This window comes from Schistocerca nitens, chromosome 5 (genome assembly GCF_023898315.1).
Source record: "Schistocerca nitens isolate TAMUIC-IGC-003100 chromosome 5, iqSchNite1.1, whole genome shotgun sequence".
Lineage (NCBI taxonomy): Eukaryota > Metazoa > Arthropoda > Insecta > Orthoptera > Acrididae > Schistocerca > Schistocerca nitens.
In genome coordinates this window covers 728,650,993-728,673,747 of record NC_064618.1, presented here as the reverse complement: position 1 = coordinate 728,673,747, position 22,755 = coordinate 728,650,993, and the positions used below count along the sequence as shown (strand labels likewise).

The 22,755-nt window shown below is 41.0% G+C and overlaps 1 protein-coding gene across 1 annotated transcript in view; it reads left to right on the top strand.

Moving 5' to 3' along the window:
- Positions 1–22,755, top strand: part of LOC126260841 (papilin) — a 267,981-nt gene that overhangs the window by 95,614 nt on the left and 149,612 nt on the right. Inside the window, exons 16-19 of the mRNA XM_049958243.1 lie at positions 1,395–1,573; positions 3,252–3,440; positions 6,329–6,502; positions 13,418–13,642. Coding sequence (XP_049814200.1) covers positions 1,395–1,573; positions 3,252–3,440; positions 6,329–6,502; positions 13,418–13,642 — 767 coding nt within the window. The remainder of the gene's footprint in view (positions 1–1,394; positions 1,574–3,251; positions 3,441–6,328; positions 6,503–13,417; positions 13,643–22,755) is intronic.

Sequence of the window (22,755 nt, the reverse complement as noted above, 5' to 3'; positions counted from 1 at the left end):
ATGCAGTTCCAATTATTTGTATTATTGGTATGCTTTCTTTGTATTTTTTGTCTAGTATGTGTATACACTCTTATTCTTAATGTGTGTTTTCTGTAACAGTGTACCGCACACAGTCATAGTGCATTCAGCCAGTACAGTGTAGGTGTGTGTGTGTGTGTGTGTGTGTGTGTGTGTGTGTGTTTATCCAAAATCTAGAAAAGATTTTTCCTCATCATGTGGCTGTTTACAACTCAGTACTTCTACTATTCAATGAGGTGTTACCTTCACTCCTAAATTCTTTACATTCTGCCATAACTTCTCTTACTGTATTTAGGTCTTGACTTTGCCAATTATAGACAGCTGATAGTGGTCTGTGAAAAGTTATATAAATGCTTTGTTTGATGTAGTAGATAAAAACAGCAGCTGAGTAGTAGAAGAGAAAGAACAGTGACTTTTTCAAACGATTTGTTTTTCCCTAAGTATACATATACAAATGTAAAGCAATCTACAAGTAATTTAGTTGTTAGTATACATTACAGAAGTAATCTACCAATAATGACTCATTGCACATCCCTGATGGTTCTCCTTTGTGATGGGACTTACAGAAAATGGGTGAATTAATGAGTGATCAAACACTTTGATCCATTAACTAATTACAAAAGGGAGGGGTGTGGGGGTACAGTCAAGTTGGCCTCACAGTTTAGCACTTTGGTTGAAATATCATCATAATCAGAACATGATTACAAGTGCTTTTCATTCATGTAATGAATTTTGTGATCTAGTTAACAGTTAATTTAGCAAAACACATGTCCGCTGGTGGAGTGTGCAATGCCCTTCTAAGTAAATCAAATCAAACTGCGTTTCATGGTCCAATTGTTTTTCCTCCCTTTGTTTTCTGCTACTCTTAGGAAGAATAACTACAGGTGTTTTAACCATTTTTAATATCACATTCCAAGTAAGAAATAGACCGAGAAAATTTTGTTCTTAAAAATTCAGATCATCTACAGTTCCCCCTGCACGGTCATTAGTGATTCATATCGTAGGATATTGATGCAAGAAGATCTTGTGGTTGCTCCTTAATGGGCTGTTCTTCATAGCAATTAATGCATATAAGAGAAGTAGAAGAAAGAAGTGCTTACAGCATTCCATCCTCACCATTATTGCTGGTAGCTTACTCTCTCAGATCAGAAGAGAGGGCCTTGCTTGTAAAGCAAATTAGAAGTCTATGGGTAATAGTAGCTGTTTTTGGCTTCTATATAAATTTGTTATATGTGACTCCCCAGCATGAAAACAAAACTTTTGCTGATTGTGAGAAAAGCTTTGTTGGCTCACAATGAAAAATTAATATTTCTTCTAGATTATTCCTCTTTCTATTGTGAAATTATTTCTATTATCTTATAATTTTTTGTTTTAAGGTTTGGTTGCTGTCCTGATGGGATTACAAAGGCCTTGGGACCAAACAATGCTGGCTGCTTTGAATGTGAAGGTTCTGGTGAATGCACATGTGCTGATACAAAATTTGGTTGCTGTCCTGATGGTGTTAGGGCTGCAACTGGGCCTAATAATACTGGCTGCTACGATGATGAATTTGAAGGTATGACTCAGGCATATTGACACTAAGTAATTGTGTACCCAATTTGCTTGTGGCATTCTCTGAATATTTCAGTTCCTCACTGTTTGTATTGTATCATTTACTTATCACAAAACTGTCATAGTAATTTTGTGTACTAGCCATTGAAGTACATCAAATTTACAATAAATCCCCAGATTTTGCGTAGGTTGATGGGAATTTTTGGAATATATATCTCATCGTTATTATCCGTTCCTGTCATAATTTTGTCTCTCTTCCATGTCTGTATCCACAGTATGATACTACTATTGGGGTTCTGTCTTGTGTTTGAGTCCAAACATATTTTCTGTATCAGATTCATCCACTTACATTTCATTTCCCATGTTGTCTCCATATTTCATGTGATGTGTTACCATACAGTCTATTGTAAGCAGTATTTGATTTTTCTCTGCTGACTCAGTAAGCCTTGTGTAGAGTGACAGCATAGCTGAACTAAATGTTCCTTGAAACTTCCTGGTAGATTAAAACTGTGTGCCAGACCGAGACTCGAACTCGGGACCTTTGCCTTTCGCGGGCAAGTGCTCTACCGACTGAGCTACCCAAGCACGGCTCACGCCCCGTCCCTACAGCTTTACTTCTGCCAGTACCTCGTCTCCTACCTTCCAAACTTTACAGAAGCTCTCCTGCGAACCTTGCAGAACTAGCACTCCTGAAAGAAAGGATATAGTGGAGACATGGCTTAGCCACAGCCTGGGGCATGTTTCTAGAATGAAATTTTCACTCTACAGTGGAGTGTACGCTGATATGAAACTTCCTGGATTAAAACTGTGTGCCAGACCAAGACTCGAACTCGGGACCTTTGCCTTTCGCGGGCAAGTGCTCTACCGACTGAGCTACCCAAGCACGGCTCACGCCCCGTCCTCACAGCTTTACTTCTGCCAGTACCTCGTCTCCTACCTTCCAAACTTTACAGAAGCTCTCCTGCGAACCTTGCAGAACTAGCACTCCTGAAAGAAAGGATATTGCGAAGACATGGCTTAGCCACAGCCTGGGGGATGTTTCTAGAATGAAATTTTCATTCTGCAATGGAGTGTGCACTGATATGAAACTTCCTGGCAGTTCAAAACTGTGTGCTGGACCGAGACTCAAACTCGAGACCTTTGTCTTTCACAGGCAAGTACTATACTGGTGAAAGTAAGGCTGTGAGGATGGGTCATGAGTCATGCTTAGGTAGCTGAATCAGTAGAGCACTTGCCTGTGAAAGGCAAAGGCCCTGAGATTGAGTCTTGGTCCAGCACACAGTTTTAATCTCCCAGGAAGTTTCTTATCAGTGGACACTCCACTGAAGAGTGAAAATTTCATTCTGAATATATTTCCTGTTCTCAAATATCTTGATTTGCAGTTCTCTCTCTCTCTCTCTCTCTCTCTCCCCCTCCCTCTCCCTCTCCCCCTCTCCCTCTCCCCCTCTCCCTCCAGATGGATCCCTCTCATTCTGCCCTTTTTTAAACTTTCCCAACCTACCCTTCTCTCCTCTCCAGGAAGAATCTATTACTTCTGAAAATCAGACTGATGTGTGTGTGTGTGTGTGTGTGTGTAAAAACAAATGTACCAAGATACTTTTATAATAGGAGCCTGTTTATCTTGATTTAGTTGTAACACAGTTCTCTCTTTTGACAGTAACACTTTTCTCCCTCTTGTCTAGGGTCTGGTGTTACAACACCATTGTTGAACGCAACAGAGGCTGAGCTTGACTGCACTGCTTCTGAGCACGGATGTTGTCCAGATGGTTACCTACCAGCTACAGGTCCTTACTTTGAGGGATGTGGTGTTATTAACTCAGAAAACTGCACTGCATCATATTTTGGATGTTGCCCCGATCAAATAAATCCAGGTACTACAGTTTTAAGGTTATAAGTGAACTTCCTCTCAGTCTTATAATTTTTCTGCACTGTTGTGTGCATAGTATATTTTATTTCAGCACAATATGTGACAAATGCTTGATTTAAATTACAAGTTGCTATGAGTGACAGAGTGGAATATCAGGATTAAGAAACAGCAGTTGATAATACTTATTTATTTGAGCCTGATCAAAACATGGAATATTATTTATTGTACTGTGTAAGGCTTTTTCCAGTGTGACAGATGTTGATGAGATTTTCAGATATTATATCGAGTAATGTCGCTGAAACTCTGTAATATTATTATGGAGAAACTGTTTATCATCTTCAGCTGATGGTGTTAACAGTTTGTGGAAGAAATCATCAAAGCACTAACTGTCATGGTAAAAATGTGATGCAGTCCTTAGAAATGAGCATTCTTTTGAAAGCAAAGTAAACAGATTGTGTAGTGAGATACCAAATTAAAGATTAAATACTGTTGCTGGGTACCTGTGCAGTATATATTTTACAACAGAACAAACCTTTTAGGAGTCGTCATCAACAGACAATATCATTAATTGAAGGTGCAGTTAAAATATTTCAGAGATTTAGTAACACCTGCAATACAGTCCCTGGGAATCTCAGAATTAAAATAAATGAAAGAATGCACTTAAATATATTGTTCCTTGCTGATGATCAAGTTATTATTGAAGAAACTGAGGACAAACTTCAGAGATCTCGTTGGAAGACCTGCTCAGGACATAACATGAAAATATCTGCAGAAAAGACCAAGAATATGAATTTTAGAAGCAAATGTTTAGTCAATGGAAACAACCTTAGATAATAGACCTATTGAACTAGTGTCTCACTTTCAGTGCCTTGGCTGATTGCTTGCATCATTGATACTGATATTGATCACAAACGAAGAAGGTACAAAGCCTTATGTGGAACAACAAGAAAAACTATGAAATTTTATAAAGTGAGTGTTGTCTAAGTTTTGCTGTGTGGCTCAGTGCAAGGGTGATGAGTCCTAAATAACTGAGTAAGATACAGGGATCAGAAATTATATTGATGAAATTTGTGAAATGCTGTTTGAGACTGAACAGATTTAAAGATGGCAATGCACAGAGAGAACTGAATATTTTTAAAACATGAAACAGAATCAATGAAAATAAATAAAGATGGCTGTCACATGTAAACATAATGCTAGAAGGAAGAATACTAAAATACATATTATCATACAGATCAAATGGTTGAAGAGACATGGACGACCAAGGAAAAGTTGGCAAATAACATTCTGCAAGACCAGAACAGACGAATTGCTTACTGCTATAAAAAAAGATTATACGTGTAAATGATGTATCAGACAAGTGACTGCACACTTTGATCTACCTTCTTAAAGAAACTTAAACAATTAAATTGTCTGTTAAGGTAATAATTATTGAATAATTCATAATTTATCACTATGTAGGGAAGAAGAAACATGCTCACTTAGAGCAGATGGTTAAACAGAAGTAATTGGTATAGGTCTTAAAATTACTGAAGTGAAAAGGACATTGTATATCTAGCTTTCAAAACAGTTCCATCCCAATAGAAACAGAGTCATGTGAGAAGGAGGAAAGAGAAAGTGAAATATATTAGACACTGAATGGAAGCAACTTATGAAAATGTTCTTCAGAGGCTGCTACCAGTAACACATTTTTGTTGACTTAAATTATTTAACCCTAGATTAAGTGCATGAGTGACATGTGTCTCCCAACAATATTTTTCACAAATTTACAACACTGTTTGTTGATTTTGAGATTGCACTTTTCAGTAGCTGAACCTTTGTTGTTGATGTTTTTAGTGGTAGCAGTAGCACTCTTCTGTATCGCATCTGGAGTTTTAAAAAATACTCTCTGTAGTAACATGTTTTAAGTGTCCTTTGCAACTTTATGAATAGTAGTCAGAAAGATCCAAGGAGACATAGCAATGAATGTAACTGAACACATGACAAGAACACAGTCAATTCATATGAACAAAATGAATTATTATTTTTTTCTTAGCCATGTGAAAATCATAGTAGCAAACAAAGTAAACATCCCTTCATAGTAGTTTGTCTTTCTCTTTCTACTTAGATGGCCACAGCACGTGCCAAGATCGTAAAGAACAACTTTAAGATCTCTTTAACATCTGTGTACTTTCGTTAAAAGATTTTGTATTGCCATTGTAACTTTGAGATGAGGTCTCAAAATATGTTGCTCCATTAAATAATTTAAGCAAATCAACAAAAATTTATGACTAGTAGTGGCCTCTGAAAATAACATTTCATATTACGGGAACAGTCATGGTCAAAGAAACTTACTCCATCTGTTACAATGAATACAATCAATTTTTGACAAAACAATTTAATTGGATAGATAAAAAATCTACTCCACAGGCGGCTGCAGGACACACACATAAAAGAAAGTTATAACTAGGAAGCTTTCGGAGCCTGTAGCTCCTTCTTCAGGCAGAAGGATTGAAGGAGAAGGAAAAGGGGTGAAGAAAAAGGACTGGAGAGGTCTAGGAAAAGGGGTAGATTTTGGGAAAGGCACCCAGGACCATTGGTCAGGGGAGTCTTAATGGACAGTATGAAAATGAAGACTAAACAATCAATCTTTCCTTCTCACCCTGCCTGGTCAGATAATTAAATGGTCCGTTGAACATGATACTTATTCATAATTTTCACTTGTAAACGACTAAGTAATTCTTTATACAGAAGCTTGAGGTTGAGATTTAAAACCAGTTGTAATAGCTTCCTTTATCAATTTCCAGTTCTTCATTATACCACAGTAGCATTTAAATCCAACTTAAATTTTGTGAATATTATATTGATTTGTCCCTGGAGGACATTGTCATGAAACCCTGTTCACTATTGTAGCTTTAGGACCAGACTACATTGGGTGTCGAATGCCATGTGAAAGTGAAAAGTATGGTTGCTGCAGAGATGGTATAACACCAGCTCATGGACCAAATGAGGAAGGTTGTTGCCTGAATTCAGAGTTTGGCTGCTGTCCAGACAATGTATTGCCAGCACAAGGTCCAAACCTGGAAGGTAAGTGACTATTTAGCTTTTTCATGAAAATTCCAAAAATTTGTCAAAGAAGAAATCATATCAGGCCTCAAGCACAGGTTAATAGTTACTGCTTTCATGACTAGTGATAAGACAGATGGGCAACAACTGAGACGTTCCAGCTGTCTTGTTCAAAGAAATTATTGCTCACATCATGAAGAACTAACTATTACTATCAACACATAAAATACTACCAGAAAGTTAGTGTGGCTTCATTCCATTAACGGAAACTACAGACATGATCATCAAAGCCCATCAGTCTGAAGAAAAATCCAAGGAACAGGATAAGCCACTTTGTATGGCATCTGTAGATCTGGCTAACACTCTGATGTGGTACAAGTTCTCATTTGATTTTCATCTCAACATCTGTTCCATATTAAAGATTTCGTATAGTGATTCAGTGTCTGCTGTCATTAATAGATAAACAAGACAACGATATCAAATCACATGAGTAAAACAAGACCACTGGGCAGTATCTGTTTTAATTTCTTTCGATATTGCTGCTATAATCACTCTAGTAAACGAACTCAGTGTCATAATACAATGTCTGATGGTAATGTATACATTTGAAATATTTTTGTTTATTTGCATAAATTGTGTCATTGGCATGAATATGTATACAGTAGACTCCTGACTCTCCAGCTCATGACTATGTGGCCTACTTAATCTAGCCTGCTTAATTAATATCACAATAATACTTCTCCATGATAAAACAAGGGCTAATTTATTGAGCGTATTGTACTTTCACAGATCTTTAGCAAGCAGGTGCTGGCTATAATGCCATGTGGCCTTTCAAAATGTTTTATGTGTCTTTTGTGCTTCTAGCACATCTGGAGTCACAATTATAAGGTACATACTGTATTGTTAATACTGAATAAATTACTGGAACCAGTACTTAGAAGCCTTCTTCCAGTACTTATAAACAACAATGAAAACAAGTAGTGAGCAGCTCTGTGTTCTTTGTTTCTTCAGCTGCATATCAGCCATGTAAAATACGTGTGTTGTTAAATTGTTGTTTTGTGCAGTCCTTTTTTTAATTAAAGAGTCCAAAATGGGTGATAAATGAAAAAAACTTGTAAAGACTATGGATCAGAAACTGTGTGCTGTAATGCAACTCGATTCTGAGTACCAGCCGAACTATTGCTTTGGAATTTGGGAGAGGAAAAAGTACTGTTGAAGACAGGAAGAAAATTCAAGCAGAAATTGAAAAGTGGTGTGCTTCCCAAGTTACAGGAAGTGGAATAAAAGTAAGGAAGACTGTGTTGAATGGTAAGCATAAAGAAGCTGAAGAATCTTTTTGTGGCATGAACATTAAAGAGGAAAAAGTTTGCCCATTACTGGGCTGAGACTTCAGCAAAAAGCCTAGCAATTGCAGCAGCAAATAAAATTAGAAGATTCAGAATTTACTGCCAGTGATGGATGGGTGGTTGGATTGGAGAAAAAAGCAATTGGGTATTCACCAGATTACCATTAGTGGACAGACATTATCTGCTGACAAAGAGGCTGTGCCATTGTTTAAAGATTATCTTTCAAAGTTAATTGATGGGGATGGAATTTCTGGTGAACTTTTGTACAACTGCGATGAGAGTGGTTTAAATTACAAGATGCTCCCTATGAAAATGTTTGCTTCAAAACAATACACTGTGGCACCCAGATACAAGATAAATAAGAATGAGATACCATATTGGCTTGCAGTAATGTGACTGGCAACCTCAAACTTAGGCTTACATTAATAGGGAAATCAATTAAACATAGAGCTTTTAAAAAATCCTGAAAAATCAGGAATCACTGCCCTTACATTACACTCATCAAAAGAAAGCTATATGAATTCAGAAATCTTTAGAACCTGGTACCAAAATGAATTCATACCAACTGCAGAGAAATATTTGGATACAATATTTAGATTAAGACAGAAAATGACCTTAGATCAAACTTAACTTGGAAATCTGCATTGTATAAACATTAATCCTAGATCATGTCACCGTGAAATGGGATCATATTTGACTGGTGAAAATTCACAGTTCAAAGTCAGATTCAGCTCTAATTGTTGGTTTGTAGTGTAGTGGCACTATGATTCATTGCTTTTGTTTTTAGCAGATACCAATTGAAATAATAAAAATGTTGTTACTAACACAAAAAATGGCAAGTAAATATGCCACTGATGCTCAAAATACCTTTTTTTATGTGGAAGGTTAGGTTAAGGAAATTACCAGCTACTACATGTACTTAATAATCAATCTCATAACAGTTCCTGGGAGATGACTCGTAATTTATGTGATTAGTTCAAAGGCATTATATAGACACTTAGCAGCAGTATAAAAAAGGAAAATTTGAAATATTTGTAGTGAACAGTTAAGTATGAGAATTTTGACAGCCACCAAAAATGATTCAACATCACTTATAGATGTTCTTTTTCAGCTCGAGTAGCAGTAACTATGCAATTTGTATTAAACTGTTAACTACCAAACACATCCTTAAACTGCTATGACAATTCCATGCCCATTTCGATAAAGAGAACATAAGCAAATATGTCAAAATACACTAACCACATAACTTTGTTTCATTCATTTCAGTGGCTCAGAGGTTACGTTGTGGACTGCAGTGCAGGAGATCGCATGTTCAAACCCATGTCATTTCTTAAACTTCTTCATCCCCCTCCCCTCCCCCTGTTTATTACTACTTTCTCTGCATTATTGGTCATAAAGATAATTGTGACAGCATTACCATGGCATTCCATACCATTGAAACCATACCATACTCTCCATTTTCCAAGCATTCTGGCCACTGTGGGACAGAATTCTGTGTGCAGTAACCCTATGCGATGTGAATTACATTGTTTCCTTTTACTTACTTTACAAATATCTGAGATGAGTCCACAGAGAACAACAGTCATGAGCTCCGATGAGCTGCCTGGACATTCCATGATGGGGTGAACCCATTCTTGGAGTTAAATAACACATCATTTCAGCTGAGGTTTCATTTGGAGAAGCTGTTGGAACTAAGGCTCAGAGACTATATGATGCAGCCAATCAAAAGAAACCAACCACCGTCTGCAGTGTGCATGTTGCTGTTAACCTTAATATTTTACATGAAAGGGACATTTCAAATAGTGGTTGGTGATCTGTTTAAAGCATACATATCAACATCTTGCAAAGCTGTCCATAAGGTATTGGCCTTCTCTCTATGCCTTTACCTTACTGGACACAGTGACTTCATCTTTTTTTGTTCCCTTCTCTTTCCCCACTCAATTATATCGTTCTCTGTATAGTGGCCTAACATAGTTTCCAGCAGCAAATCTTTCTCATATTGAGAAAAGTTTGACAATGGCTCCTTTTTCTGTTTACTTGCTCCCATGGTTATAGCCAAGCGTGTTATGTGCTACCTAAGATCAAATCGGAAACTGCTTCAGTGAATCCAGGATTTCATTATACAATAGAGCTGAGTCTTGAACATAGTCCACTTTTTGATCTTATGTCAGATTTGATCTCCAGTCAGTGATGCTTATACAATTGGCCCTAACTGTGACTGCTCTCTGTCAGCCAATGGACCTGGACATCCTTGAAATGCTAAAGAAGATGTATTGCCGCCATCTTCTCAGTTTGCTGATATCAGGGATTGATAATAAAGAGGACAGTGTAATCTTTCTGAAGAGGATTGACTTGCTATGTGTTATAAGATGGTTGGCCGAAGTGTGGGAATGTATTCTGAACATATCACTTGTAAGCCCTTGGAAAATTCTTTTAGCCTATGAAGGAGGAACTTTGAATCCATGTGTGAAACTGCAGTCAAAGATGGAAACAAAAATGTAATTTTATTGCTCAAAAATAAACTGGGCTGTATGTCAGTGCAGAGGATGTCACACAATGGATGGCAAATGACATTGACTGACTAACTGGCAACAATATGGTGAAAATGGTGATGTAGGGAGAAGTAACACAAGAGGAGAAGGCAAACTTAGATGACAGGAGAAACTCATTGACACTCGGAATGTTCAGGAGGATTGAGCCAGTACTGCAGTACATTAGTGAGCAGGATGAAGCACTGCCAGCTGAATTGCATATTGTAGCATGGAGGAGGGCTAAGGGAGGGAAGCAGTCATCTATCAAAGACTTTTTTAAAAATAGGAACCTGTAAGTTTCATCTTTTTTGTTATGCCTGGCTTTTCAGCAGATCATTTTGTTTCCTGTAATAATTTTGAAGGATGCTGTATGTACATAATAAACACTTATAACTAGCATGTATTACATAAGGAGTCAGAAAATATTAATAAAATTAGGTTTTAGTATAAAAAAGGATGTTTTGAAATGTATTGATGGGATCAGAAGAGAGAACTTACAGAACTCCTGTCTATCTGGTTATTTTGTTTTCAAGTTCAACCTCTTGCCACAGTAGGCTGGATAGTCAAGAGTACTGTACTCATACATTAAACCCACTTCTTTTTCTTTTACTTGGACCTCCCCGTCCCCACCAGCATCAGAAATTAATCAGTAACCCAGCTCTAAGCCAAAAATGTATTATAGTGCACTTCACTGGGGTTGTCTTGATATCTTGAGTTTTCTACCTCAATAATTTACTGATATTACATATCCTTACACAGAAGAAAGTACAATAATTGTTTCAGTATATGTTCTCGATTTGTCAGTGTATTTTTGCATTCTTTGAGTTAGAGCATAATTGTACCGATTATTTAAGGGTATGTTTCCAGGTATGCAGCAGAGATTTTGCTTTCATTTCTTGCAAAATATTTCTGTGACTAACCCAGCATTTTTCTTCAGGTGCTCCAAGTTTTGTTATTATGTGTACTCTGTGGCTGGACTCCAACCAGACTGAACTATCACTGGTCCTGTCGCACTACTGTTCAGTCTGGTTGGCATCTAGGCAGCGAGTATTATTAACAGCAAAATGTGCAGCACCTGAAGAAAAAGGCTGTGTCAGTATTAGAAATATTGTGCAAGAAATGGAAACAGCAACTCAGCTTTACATCCTGAAACACACTAGTAATCAGCCAGGGAACATGTATCAGTTGCATTTGAATTTGCACATTCTAATCAACATAATACATTATGTAAGGGATGTGTGTTATATATGGACATATATCCTTCATTTATAATTGTTAACTTGTATAAATGATGTATTACATTTAAGCTGGTTTGGATCATTTTCAAAAATATCATTAATTTTTAAAGTCTACAGAGTGTTAAAATGTTTAGAGACAGAAGAAGCCAAGTCATTCACCATAGCTTGCTTTTCTTTTGTTGGGATTATCTAAAACACACCAGCTTCCTCTACTGTATTAGGATATTAGTATGCAACATTATTATCTTGTTTGTATTGTTTTCTCATGCATTTGCAGCCTTTCAACTTATTCTAACACACTTAAATTGCGTGAATCTGTTAGTGTTTTTACTTGAGGTTTCACTTAAGATCTGTAAAATACTTGCATGTTGCTTTCTGAGCACTTAGTTTAGTGAAATGTTGTTTGAATATGTGGCATAGTTCTTATATTACTTTTGCAATTTTTTGTGGGGGATCAGAATGTGTGTTACTTACCTGGCATTCTGTAAGCAATGGTAAACCAGTGAATCATCTTAAGAATATTTGAAATACAAGAGAAAGCAATGGAAACATTTAGACCTGAGATCATTCAGAAACAAACACTGAGAGAAGTCTTCAGAGGCTGAAGATTTAGATCTTTCATATACAGATGAGGAGACTCTTTGTTTTTGTACTTTTTGTTTTTCATCATACTAGGGGAGTTCAGTAAGTAGTGGAACACTTCTTTTTTCTCAGCTAGTTTTGCTGAAAAAAAATTAGTATTTTTTGTGGGACATCATAGAATATTCCCACTCAGCTCCCACAGTTTCATGAAGTTCCAATAAGTGACAGTGCTAAACGTAGCCTTCCAAGTAGTGTCTGTAACCAGTTGAGGTATCAAAGATGTGTGCCCACTGGGTTTTTCACCACCTAAAAGAAGACCATCGAAGGACCATCTGTGTGGAATTGCTTGCACATTATGAGGCCGATCCTCACAAATTTTTGTCAAACATCATCAGAAGCCATGAAACATGGGTTCATCACTTTGAACCAGAAACAAAATGGCAATCTATGGAGTGGTGCCACACCACCTCTCCTTGGAAGAAAAAGTTCAAATTTGCACCCTTAGCCAGTAAAGTCTTGACGACGGTCTTCTGGGAGTCTGAATGGGTTATTCTGTTTGATGTCTCCCACATGGTACAACAATCAACTATGAAGTGTATTGTGCTACCCTCAGGAAATTGAAGTAATGACTTCAGCATGTTCATCACCACAGAAATGCAAACAAACTTCTTCTCTGTGACAATGCAAGACTTCACACAAGTCTGTGCACTTGAGAGGAGCTCACAAAATTTCATTGGACTGTTCTTCCTCACCCATGCTGCAGCCAGGATCTCACGCTTTTCTTCATCCATTTGCGTAGCCCAATAAAGGATGCACTCCATGGGAAGCATTACATGGATGATGGGGAGATTACTGGATGCAGCAAGATATTGATTCTGACACTGACAAGTAGAATGGTACTATGTGGGTATATTAGGTCATTGCATTGAATAGAGATTATGTTGAAAAATAGGGTTTTGTAGCCAAAAGAGTGGGGAATATTATGGTGCATTGGAATCCTAAATAAAATGTTTTGCATTACTTATTGAACGCCCTCCCGTATACCTAGTTTGACCATATCAGCATTAAGCTTGGTGTAGTCAGTAGTTCACACATGCATGCAAAGGAAAACTGACTCACATTAAACATGAAATTGAACGTCTGACCCAATCTTTTCCTTCCTTTTCTCCCGCACTGATTTTACTGCCCCTCCTTGCTTCTTAGCATTAGCTTGATATTGCACATAACATGCACATACAGGCTGTGGTTGTGAGTACACTCGCTATCGGTGCTGCCCGGACAACAAGACTGCTGCACGGGGACCTGGTAATGAGGGCTGTGGCTGCAAGTATACCAAGCATGGTTGCTGCCCAAATAATTACACTCCTGCTGCCGGACCAAACTATGAGGGTTGCCCGTGTCACACATTCCAGTTTGGCTGCTGCCCTGATGGCATAACAATAGCTAGAGGCTTGCATAATCAAGGTATGTTAATTGGTACTATTTTATAATTGCCTTAACATTAATGAACAAAGAATTTTTTGAAGATTTCAAGAAACTGAAGCCAGAAATTAGCAGTACCAATACAAGGACTCTCAGAAATATCTGTAGTTATTTAGATGCTTAATTTTTTATTTTTTATTGAGAATTTTTGAAACAGGCAGGATAAGTCTAAAAAGGAGAGATGTCTTCGATTTACTGGAGAAATTTGCAATACTAAACTACAGATCATTCAGGATGAAAATTAACTTTACAACATTCTGCATTTGGAGTGTTTTTTTTTTTTTTTTTTTCAGGTATATTGATAAAATACTTTTTGTCTTTTAATATTTACTGGTGTTATAAAATATAAAGGTGATGTGACTTACCAAATGAAAGTGCTGGCAGGTCGACAGGCACACAAACAAACACAAACATACACACAAAATTCTAGCTTTCGCAACCAATGGTTGCTTCGTCAGGAAAGAGGGAAGGAGAGGGAAAGATGAAAGGATGTGGGTTTTAAGGGAGAGGGTAAGGAGTCATTCCAATCCCGGGAGCGGAAAGACTTACCTTGGGGGAAAAAAGGACAGGTATACATTCACACACACACACATATCCATCCGCACATACACAGACACGAGAAGACATTTGTAAAGGCAAAGAGTTCGGGCAGAGATGTCAGTCGAGGCGGAAGTACAGAGGCAAAGATGTTTAAAGACAGGTGAGGTATGAGCGGCGGCAACTTGAAATTAGCGGAGGTTGAGGCCTGGTGGATAACGAGAGGAGAGGATATACTGAAGGGCAAGTTCCCATCTCCGGAGTTCTGACAGGTTGGTGTTAGTGGGAAGTATCCAGATAACCCGGACGGTGTAACACTGTGCCAAGATGTGCTGGCCGTGCACCAAGGCATGTTTAGCCACAGGGTGATCCTCATTACCAACAAACACTGTCTGCCTGTGTCCATTCATGCGAATGGACAGTTTGTTGCTGGTCATTCCCACATAGAAAGCTTCACAGTGTAGGCAGGTCAGTTGGTAAATCACGTGGGTGCTTTCACATGTGGCTCTGCCTTTGATCGTGTACACCTTCCGGGTTACAGGACTGGAGTAGGTGGTGGTGGGAGGGTGCATAGGACAGGTTTTACAGTGGGAGTGGTTACAAGGGTAGGAGCCAGAGGGTAGGCAAAGTGGTTTGGGGATTTCATAGGGATGAACTAACGGGTTACGTAGGTTAGGTGGATGGCGGAAAGACACTCTTGGTGGAGTGGGGAGGATTTCATGAAGGATGGATCTCATTTCAGGGCAGGATTTGATGAAGTCGTATCCGTGCTGGAGAGCCACATTCAGAGTCTGATCCAGTCCCGGAAAGTATCCTGTCACAAGTGGGGCACTTTTGTGGTTCTTCTGTGGGAGGTTCTGGGTTTGAGTGGATGAGGAAGTGGCTCTGGTTATTTGCTTCTGTACCAGGTCGGGAAGGTAGTTGCGGGATGCGAAAGCTGTTTTTAGGTTGTTGGTGTAATGGTTCAGGGATTCGGGACTGGAGCAGATTCATTTGCCACGAAGACCTAGGCTGTAGGGAAGGGACCGTTTGATGTGGAATGGGTGGCAGCTGTCATAATGGAGGTACTGTTGCTTGTTGGTGGGTTCGATGTGGACGGACGTGTGAAGCTGGCCATTGGACAGATGGAGGTCAACGTCAAGGAAAGTGGCATGGGATTTGGAATAGGACCAGGTGAATCTGATGGAACCAAAGGAGTTGAGGTTGGAGAGGAAATTCTGAAGTTCTTCTTCACTGTGAGTCCAGATCATGAAGATGTCATCAATAAATCTGTACCAAACTTTGGGTTGGCAGGCGTGGGTAACCAAGAAGGCTTCCTCTAAGCGACCCATGAATAGGTTGGCGTACGAGGGGGCCATCCTGGTACCCATGGCTGTTCCCTTTAATTGTTGGTATGTCTGGCCTTCAAAAGTGAAGAAGTTGTGGGTCAGGATGAAGCTGGCTAAGGTAATGAGGAAAGAGGTTTTAGGTAGGGTGGCAGGTGATCGGCATGAAAGGAAGTGCTCCGTCGCAGCGAGGCCCTGGACGTGCGGAATATTTGTGTATAAGGAAGTGGCATCAATGGTTACAAGGATGGTTTCTGGGGATAACAGATTGGGTAAGGATTCCAGGCGTTTTAGAAAGTGGTTGGTGTCTTTGATGAAGGATGGGAGACTGCATGTAATGGGTTGAAGGTGTTGATCTACGTAGGCAGAGATACGTTCTGTGGGGGCTTGGTAACCAGCTACAATGGGGCGGCCGGGATGATTGGGTTTGTGAATTTTAGGAAGAAGGTAGAAGGTAGGGGTGCGGGGTGTCGGTGGGGTCAGGAGGTTGATGGAGTCAGGTGAAAGGTTTTGCAGGGGGCCTAAGGTCCTGAGGATTCCTTGAAGCTCCGCCTGGACATCGGGAATGGGGTTACCTTGGCAAACTTTGTATGTGGTGTTGTCTGAAAGCTGACGCAGTCCCTCAGCCACATACTCCCGACAATCAAGTACCACGGTCGTGGAACCCTTCTCCCCCGGAAGAATGATGATGGATCGGTCAGCCTTCAGATCACGGATAGCCTGGGCTTCAGCAGTGGTGATGTTGGGTGTAGGATTAAGGTTTTTTAAGAAGGATTGAGATGCAAGGCTGGAAGTCAGAAATTCCTGGAAGGTTTGGAGAGGGTGATTTTGAGGAAGAGGAGGTGGGTCCCGCTGCGACGGAGGACGGAACTGTTCCAGGCAGGGTTCAATTTGGATGGTGTCTTGGGGAGTTGGATCATTAGGAGTAGGATTAGGATCATTTTTCTTCATGGCAAAGTGATATTTCCAGCAGAGAGTACGGGTGTAGGACAGTAAATCTTTGACGAGGGCTGTTTGGTTGAATCTGGGAGTGGGGCTGAAGGTGAGGCCTTTGGATAGGACAGAGGTTTCGGATTGGGAGATAGGTTTGGAGGAAAGGTTAACTACTGAATTAGGGTGTTGTGGTTCCAGGTTGTGTTGATTGGAATTTTGAGGTTTTGGAGGGAGTGGAGCTGGAAGTGGGAGATTGAGTAGATGGGAGAGACTGGGTTGGTGTGCAATGAGAGGAGGTTGAGGTTTGTTGGAAAGGTTGTGAAGGGTGAGTGAGTTGCCTTTCCGGAGGTGGGAAACCAGGAGATTGGATAGTTTTTTTGAGGTGGAGGGTGGCATGCTGTTCTAATTTGCGGTTGGCCTGTAGGAGGATGCTCTGAACAGCCGGTGTGGATGTGGGAGAGGAAAGATTAAGGACTTTTTTTAAGGATAGGAGTTGACGGGTGTGTTCATTGGCTAAGTTGATGTGTAGGTGAAGGATTAGGTGGGTGAGGGCAATGGATTGTTCAGTTTGGAACTGGTATAAGGACTGATGGAAAGAAGGGTTGCAGCCAGAGATGGGAACTTTAAGTGTGAGGCCTTTGGGGTAATGCCAAATGTTAGACAAGCCTGAGAAAATAGAATATGGGAGCGTAATCTGGCTAGGGCGAAGGCATGTTTGCGGAGGGAATGTAAATAAAAGTTAATGGGGTCGTTGTGGGGGTGTTGTGAGGGTGACATGGTATTAGAAGGTGGAAAGTCTAACATGAGGTTGAAATAAATATGAAAGATAAAAATATATGGGGAGAGATAACGGTGAACTGGAAAGCAACTGGAGATCTGGTATGAAAAAAGGCGAAAAAGTGTTGGTTAAGTTGATCCTGTGGTGAACTTGGGTTGGTAGACAGCGATGTGCATAAAGGTTAAGTGGTTGTGTTGCCGCTAAAACACGTTAAAGGACGGAGAAATTCGGGAAAATTTCCAAACAAACGTGTAAATGTATTAAAAGGTGTGGTGTTGTGGTGAAAGATTATGAAAATGGGGCTAACAATTGTCTGACGAAGAGATAATGACGTTAAAAACTGTGGGGAGCGGCTAAAAATGATCAGTGATGTGCGAAAAACAGAAGTGGAAATAAAGTGAAAGTTATTAGAACTAGCCGGAATGGTTGTTTAATACGTGAAAGCAGCTGTTATTGAACTAGAAACGGTGGATTTTATAGCAGCGGTAGTGTTGAAAGCGGAAAATAAGATTTTTTTGGTTATGGTTTGGAAGTGGGTTACGTATTATTGAGTATATATATAGGCGGGATAAAATTGTATAGTAGATTACGGTAAAAAGGGGAAGGTGAATACAAAGTGAGACTACTGGTAAAAACAGAAAGAGAAAATAAGACGACAGGAAAGATTTCGAAATGCAACAGCGACAATAACAAACGTAATTGTTGGGTTCAAATTAATGATATGATTGTAATAGAGGGAAACATTCCACGTGGGAAGAAAATAAAGAGAAAATAAGACGACAGGAAAGATTTCGAAATGCAACAGCGACAATAACAAACGTAATTGTTGGGTTCAAATTAATAATATGATTATAATAGAGGGAAACATTCCACGTGGGAAAAATATATCTAAAAACAAAGATGATGTGACTTACCAAATGAAAGTGCTGGCAGGTCGACAGACACACAAACAAACACAAACATACACACAAAATTCTAGCTTTCGCAACAAACTGTTGCCTCATCAGGAAAGAGGGAAGGAGAGGGAAAGACGAAAGGATGTGGGTTTTAAGGGAGAGGGTAAGGAGTCATTCCAATCCCGGGAGTGGAAAGACTTACCTTAGGGGGAAAAAAGGACAGGTATACATTCGCACACACACACATATCCATCCACACATATACAGACACAAGCAGACATATTTAAATACAAAGAGTTTGGGCAGAGATGTCAGTCGAGGTGGAAGTGAAGAGGCAAAGATGATGTTGAATGACAGGTGAGGTATGAGTGGCGGCAACTTGAAATTAGCGGAGATTGAGGCCTGGTGGGTAACGGGAAGAGAGGATATATTGAAGAGCAAGTTCCCATCTCCGGAGTTCGGATAGGTTGGTGTTGGTGGGAAGTATCCAGATAACCCGGATGGTGTAACACTGTGCCAAGATGTGCTGGCCGTGCACCAAGGCATGTTTAGCCACAGGGTGATCCTCATTACCGACAAACACTGTCTGCCTGTGTCCATTCATGCGAATGGACAGTTTGTTGCTGGTCATTCCCACATATAATGCATCACAGTGTAGGCAGGTCAGTTGGTAAATCACGTGGGTGTTTTGACATGTGGCTCTGCCTTTGATCGTGTACACCTTCCGGGTTACAGGACTGGAGTAGGTGGTGGTGGGCGGGTGCATGGGACAGGTTTTACACCGGGGGCGGTTACAAGGATAGGAGCCAGAGGGTAGGGAAGGTGGTTTGGGGATTTCATAGGGATGAACTAACAGGTTACGAAGGTTAGGTGGACGGCGGAAAGACACTCTTGGTGGAGTGGGGAGGATTTCATGAAGGATGGATCTCATTTCAGGACAGGATTTGAGGAAGTCGTATCCCTGCTGGAGAGCCACATTCAGAGTCTGGTCCAGTCCCGGAAAGTATCCTGTCACAAGTGGGGCACTTTTGTGGTTCTTCTGTGGGGGATTCTGGGTTCGAGGGGATGAGGAAGTGGCTCTGGTTATTTGCTTCTGTACCAGGTTGGGAGGGTAGTTGCGAGATGCGAAAGCTGTTGTCAGGTTGTTGGTGTAATGGTTCAGGGATTCGGGACTGGAGCAGATTCGTTTGCCACGAAGACCTAGGCTGTAGGGAAGGGACCGTTTGATGTGGAATGGGTGGCAGCTGTCATAATGGAGGTAATGGTGGGTTTGATGTGGACGGACGTGTGAAGCTGGCCATTGGACAGGCGGAGGTCATCGTCAAGGAAAGTGGCATGGGATTTGGAGTAGGAGCAGGTGAATCTGATGGAACCAAAGGAGTTGAAGTTGGAGAGGAAATTATGAAGTTCTTCTTCACTGTGAGTCCAGATCATGAAGATGTCATCAATAAATCTGTACCAAACTTTGGGTTGGCAGGCGTGGGTAACCAAGAAGGCTTCCTCTAAGCTAATATTTGTGTATAAGGAAGTGGCATCAATGGTTACAAGGGTGGTTTCCGGGGGTAACAGATTGGGTAAGGATTCCGCACGTCCAGGGCCTCGCTGCGATGGAGCATTTCCTTTCACGCCGATCACCTGCCACCCTACCTAAAACCTCTTTCCTACAGGCCAACCGTAAATTAGAACAGCATGCCACCCTCCACCTCAAAAAACTATCCAATCTCCTGGTTTCCCACCTCCGGTAAGGCAACTCACTCACCCTTCACAACCTTTCCAACAAACCTCAACCTCCTCTCATTGCACACCAACCCAGTCTCTCCTATCTACTCAATCTCCCACTTCCAGCTCCACTCCCTCCAAATCCTCAAAATTCCAATCAACACAACCTGGAACCACAACACCCTAATTCAGTAGTTAACCTTTCCTCCAAACCTATCTCCCAATCCGAAACCTCTGTCCTATCCAAAGGCCTCACCTTCAGCCCCACTCCCAGATTCAACCAAACAGCCCTCGTCAAAGATTTACTGTCCTACACTCGTACTCTCTGCTGGAAATAACACTTTGCCACGAAAAAAAAAATGATCCTAATCCTACTCCTAATGATCCAACTCCCCAAGACACCATCCAAATTGAACCCTGCCTGGAACAGTTCCGTCCTCCGTCGCAGCGGGACCCACCTCCTCTTCCTCAAAATCACCCTCTCCAAACCTTCCAGGAATTTCTGACTTCCAGCCTTGCATCTCAATCCTTCTTAAAAAAACCTTAATCCTACTCCCAACATCACCACTGCTGAAGCCCAGGCTATCTATGATCTGTAGGCTGACCGATCCATCGTCATTCTTCCTGCGGACAAGGGTTCCACGACCGTGGTACTTGATCGTCGGGAGTACGTGGCTGAGGGACTGCGTCAGCTTTCAGACAACACCACATACAAAGTTTGCCAAGGTAACCCCATTCCCGATGTCCAGGCGGAGCTTCAAGGAATCCTCAGGACCTTAGGCCCCCTGCAAAACCTTTCACCTGACTCCATCAACCTCCTGACCCCACCGACACCCCGCACCCCTACCTTCTACCTTCTTCCTGAAATCCACAAACCCAATCATCCCGGCCGCCCCATTGTAGCTGGTTACCAAGCCCCCACAGAACGTATCTCTGCCTACGTAGATCAACACCTTCAACCTATTACATGCAGTCTCCCATCCTTCATCAAAGACACCAACCACTTTCTCAAACGCCTGGAATCCTTACCCAATCTGTTACCCCCAGAAACCACCCTTGTAACCATTGATGCCACTTCCTTATACACAAATATTCCGCACGTCCAGGGCCTCGCTGCGATGGAGCATTTCCTTTCATTCCGATCACCTGCCACCCTACCTAAAACCTCTTTCCTCATCATCTTAGCCAGCTTCATCCTGACCCACAACTTCTTCACTTTTGAAGGCCAGACACATCAACAATTTAAGGGAACAGCCATGGGTACCAGGATGGCCCCCTCGTACGCCAACCTATTCATGGGTCGCTTAGAGGAAGCCTTCTTGGTTACCCACGCCTGCCAACCCAAAGTTTGGTACAGATTTATTGATGATATCTTCATGATCTGGACTCACAGTGAAGAAGAACTTCAGAATCTCCTCTCCAACCTCAACTCCTTTGGTTCCATCAGATTCACCTGCTCCTACTCCAAATCCCATGCCACTTTCCTTGACGTTGACCTCCACCTGTTCAATGGCCAGCTTCACACGTCCGTCCACATCAAACCCACCAACAAGCAACAGTACCTCCATTATGACAGCTGCCACCCATTCCACATCAAACGGTCCCTTCCCTACAGCCTAGGTCTTCGTGGCAAACGAATCTGCTCCAGTCCCGAATCCCTGAACCATTACACCAACAACCTGACAACAGCTTTCGCATCTCGCAACTACCCTCCCAACCTGGTACAGAAGCAAATAACCAGAGCCACTTCCTCATCCCCTCGAACCCAGAATCCCCCACAGAAGAACCACAAAAGTGCCCCACTTGTGACAGGATACTTTCCGGGACTGGACCAGACTCTGAATGTGGCTCTCCAGCAGGGATACAACTTCCTCAAATCCTGCCCTGAAATGAGATCCATCCTTCATGAAATCCTCCCCACTCCACCAAGAGTGTCTTTCTGCCGTCCCCCCAACCTTCGTAACCTGTTAGTTCATCCCTATGAAATCCCCGAACCACCTTCCCTACCCTCTGGCTCCTATCCTTGTAACCGCCCCCAGTGTAAAACCTGTCCCATGCACCCTCCCACCACCACCTACTCCAGTCCTGTAGCCCAGAAGGTGTACACGATCAAAGGCAGAGCCACATGTGAAAGCACCCACGTGATTTACCAACTGACCTGCCTACACTGTGTGGATGGATATGTATGTGTGTGCGCGAGTGTATACCCGTCCTTTTTTCCCCCTAAGGTAAGTCTTTCCGCTCCCGGGATTGGAATGACTCCTTACCCTCTCCCTTAAAAGCCACATCCTTTCGTCTTTCCCTCTCCTTCCCTCTTTCCTGATGAGGCAACAGTTTGTTGCGAAAGCTTGAATTTTGTGTGTATGTTTGTGTTTGTTTGTGTGTCTGTCGACCTGCCAGCACTTTCATTTGGTAAGTCACATCATCTTTGTTTTTAGATATATAATTTAAAAAATCACTTATCATATAGTAAAATTGTTGCACTGTGAATAGACCTGTAAGGAAGAAGTTGAAAATTGTAGATGCAATATAACTTCTTGTTTATGTTAATAGCTTGAATACACAGTTTATGTGCCAGTCTACTGTTCAATGTCTCCACTAGAGGATGAGCAGTTTTCTTTACTCATTCCATTATTTGTGTTACATCAGTACCTTTCTATTTATTTATGTATCCATGATTTCCTGTTAATTAATTAATATAACATCCACTGAAAGGTGAAAATGCCAACTTTGGTGATATTTAAAGCTGCTACAAAAATGTTCTGATTTTCTGGTATATTAAAATCATTGTCAGTTTGTAGCAGACTGCAAAAGGATTGTTGAGATCAAATCATGAATCAAATTTTAAAAGAGACAGAAGTTAATTTATGAAGTTTCTCTGTAATATGTTGTAACAAATCATTGTGA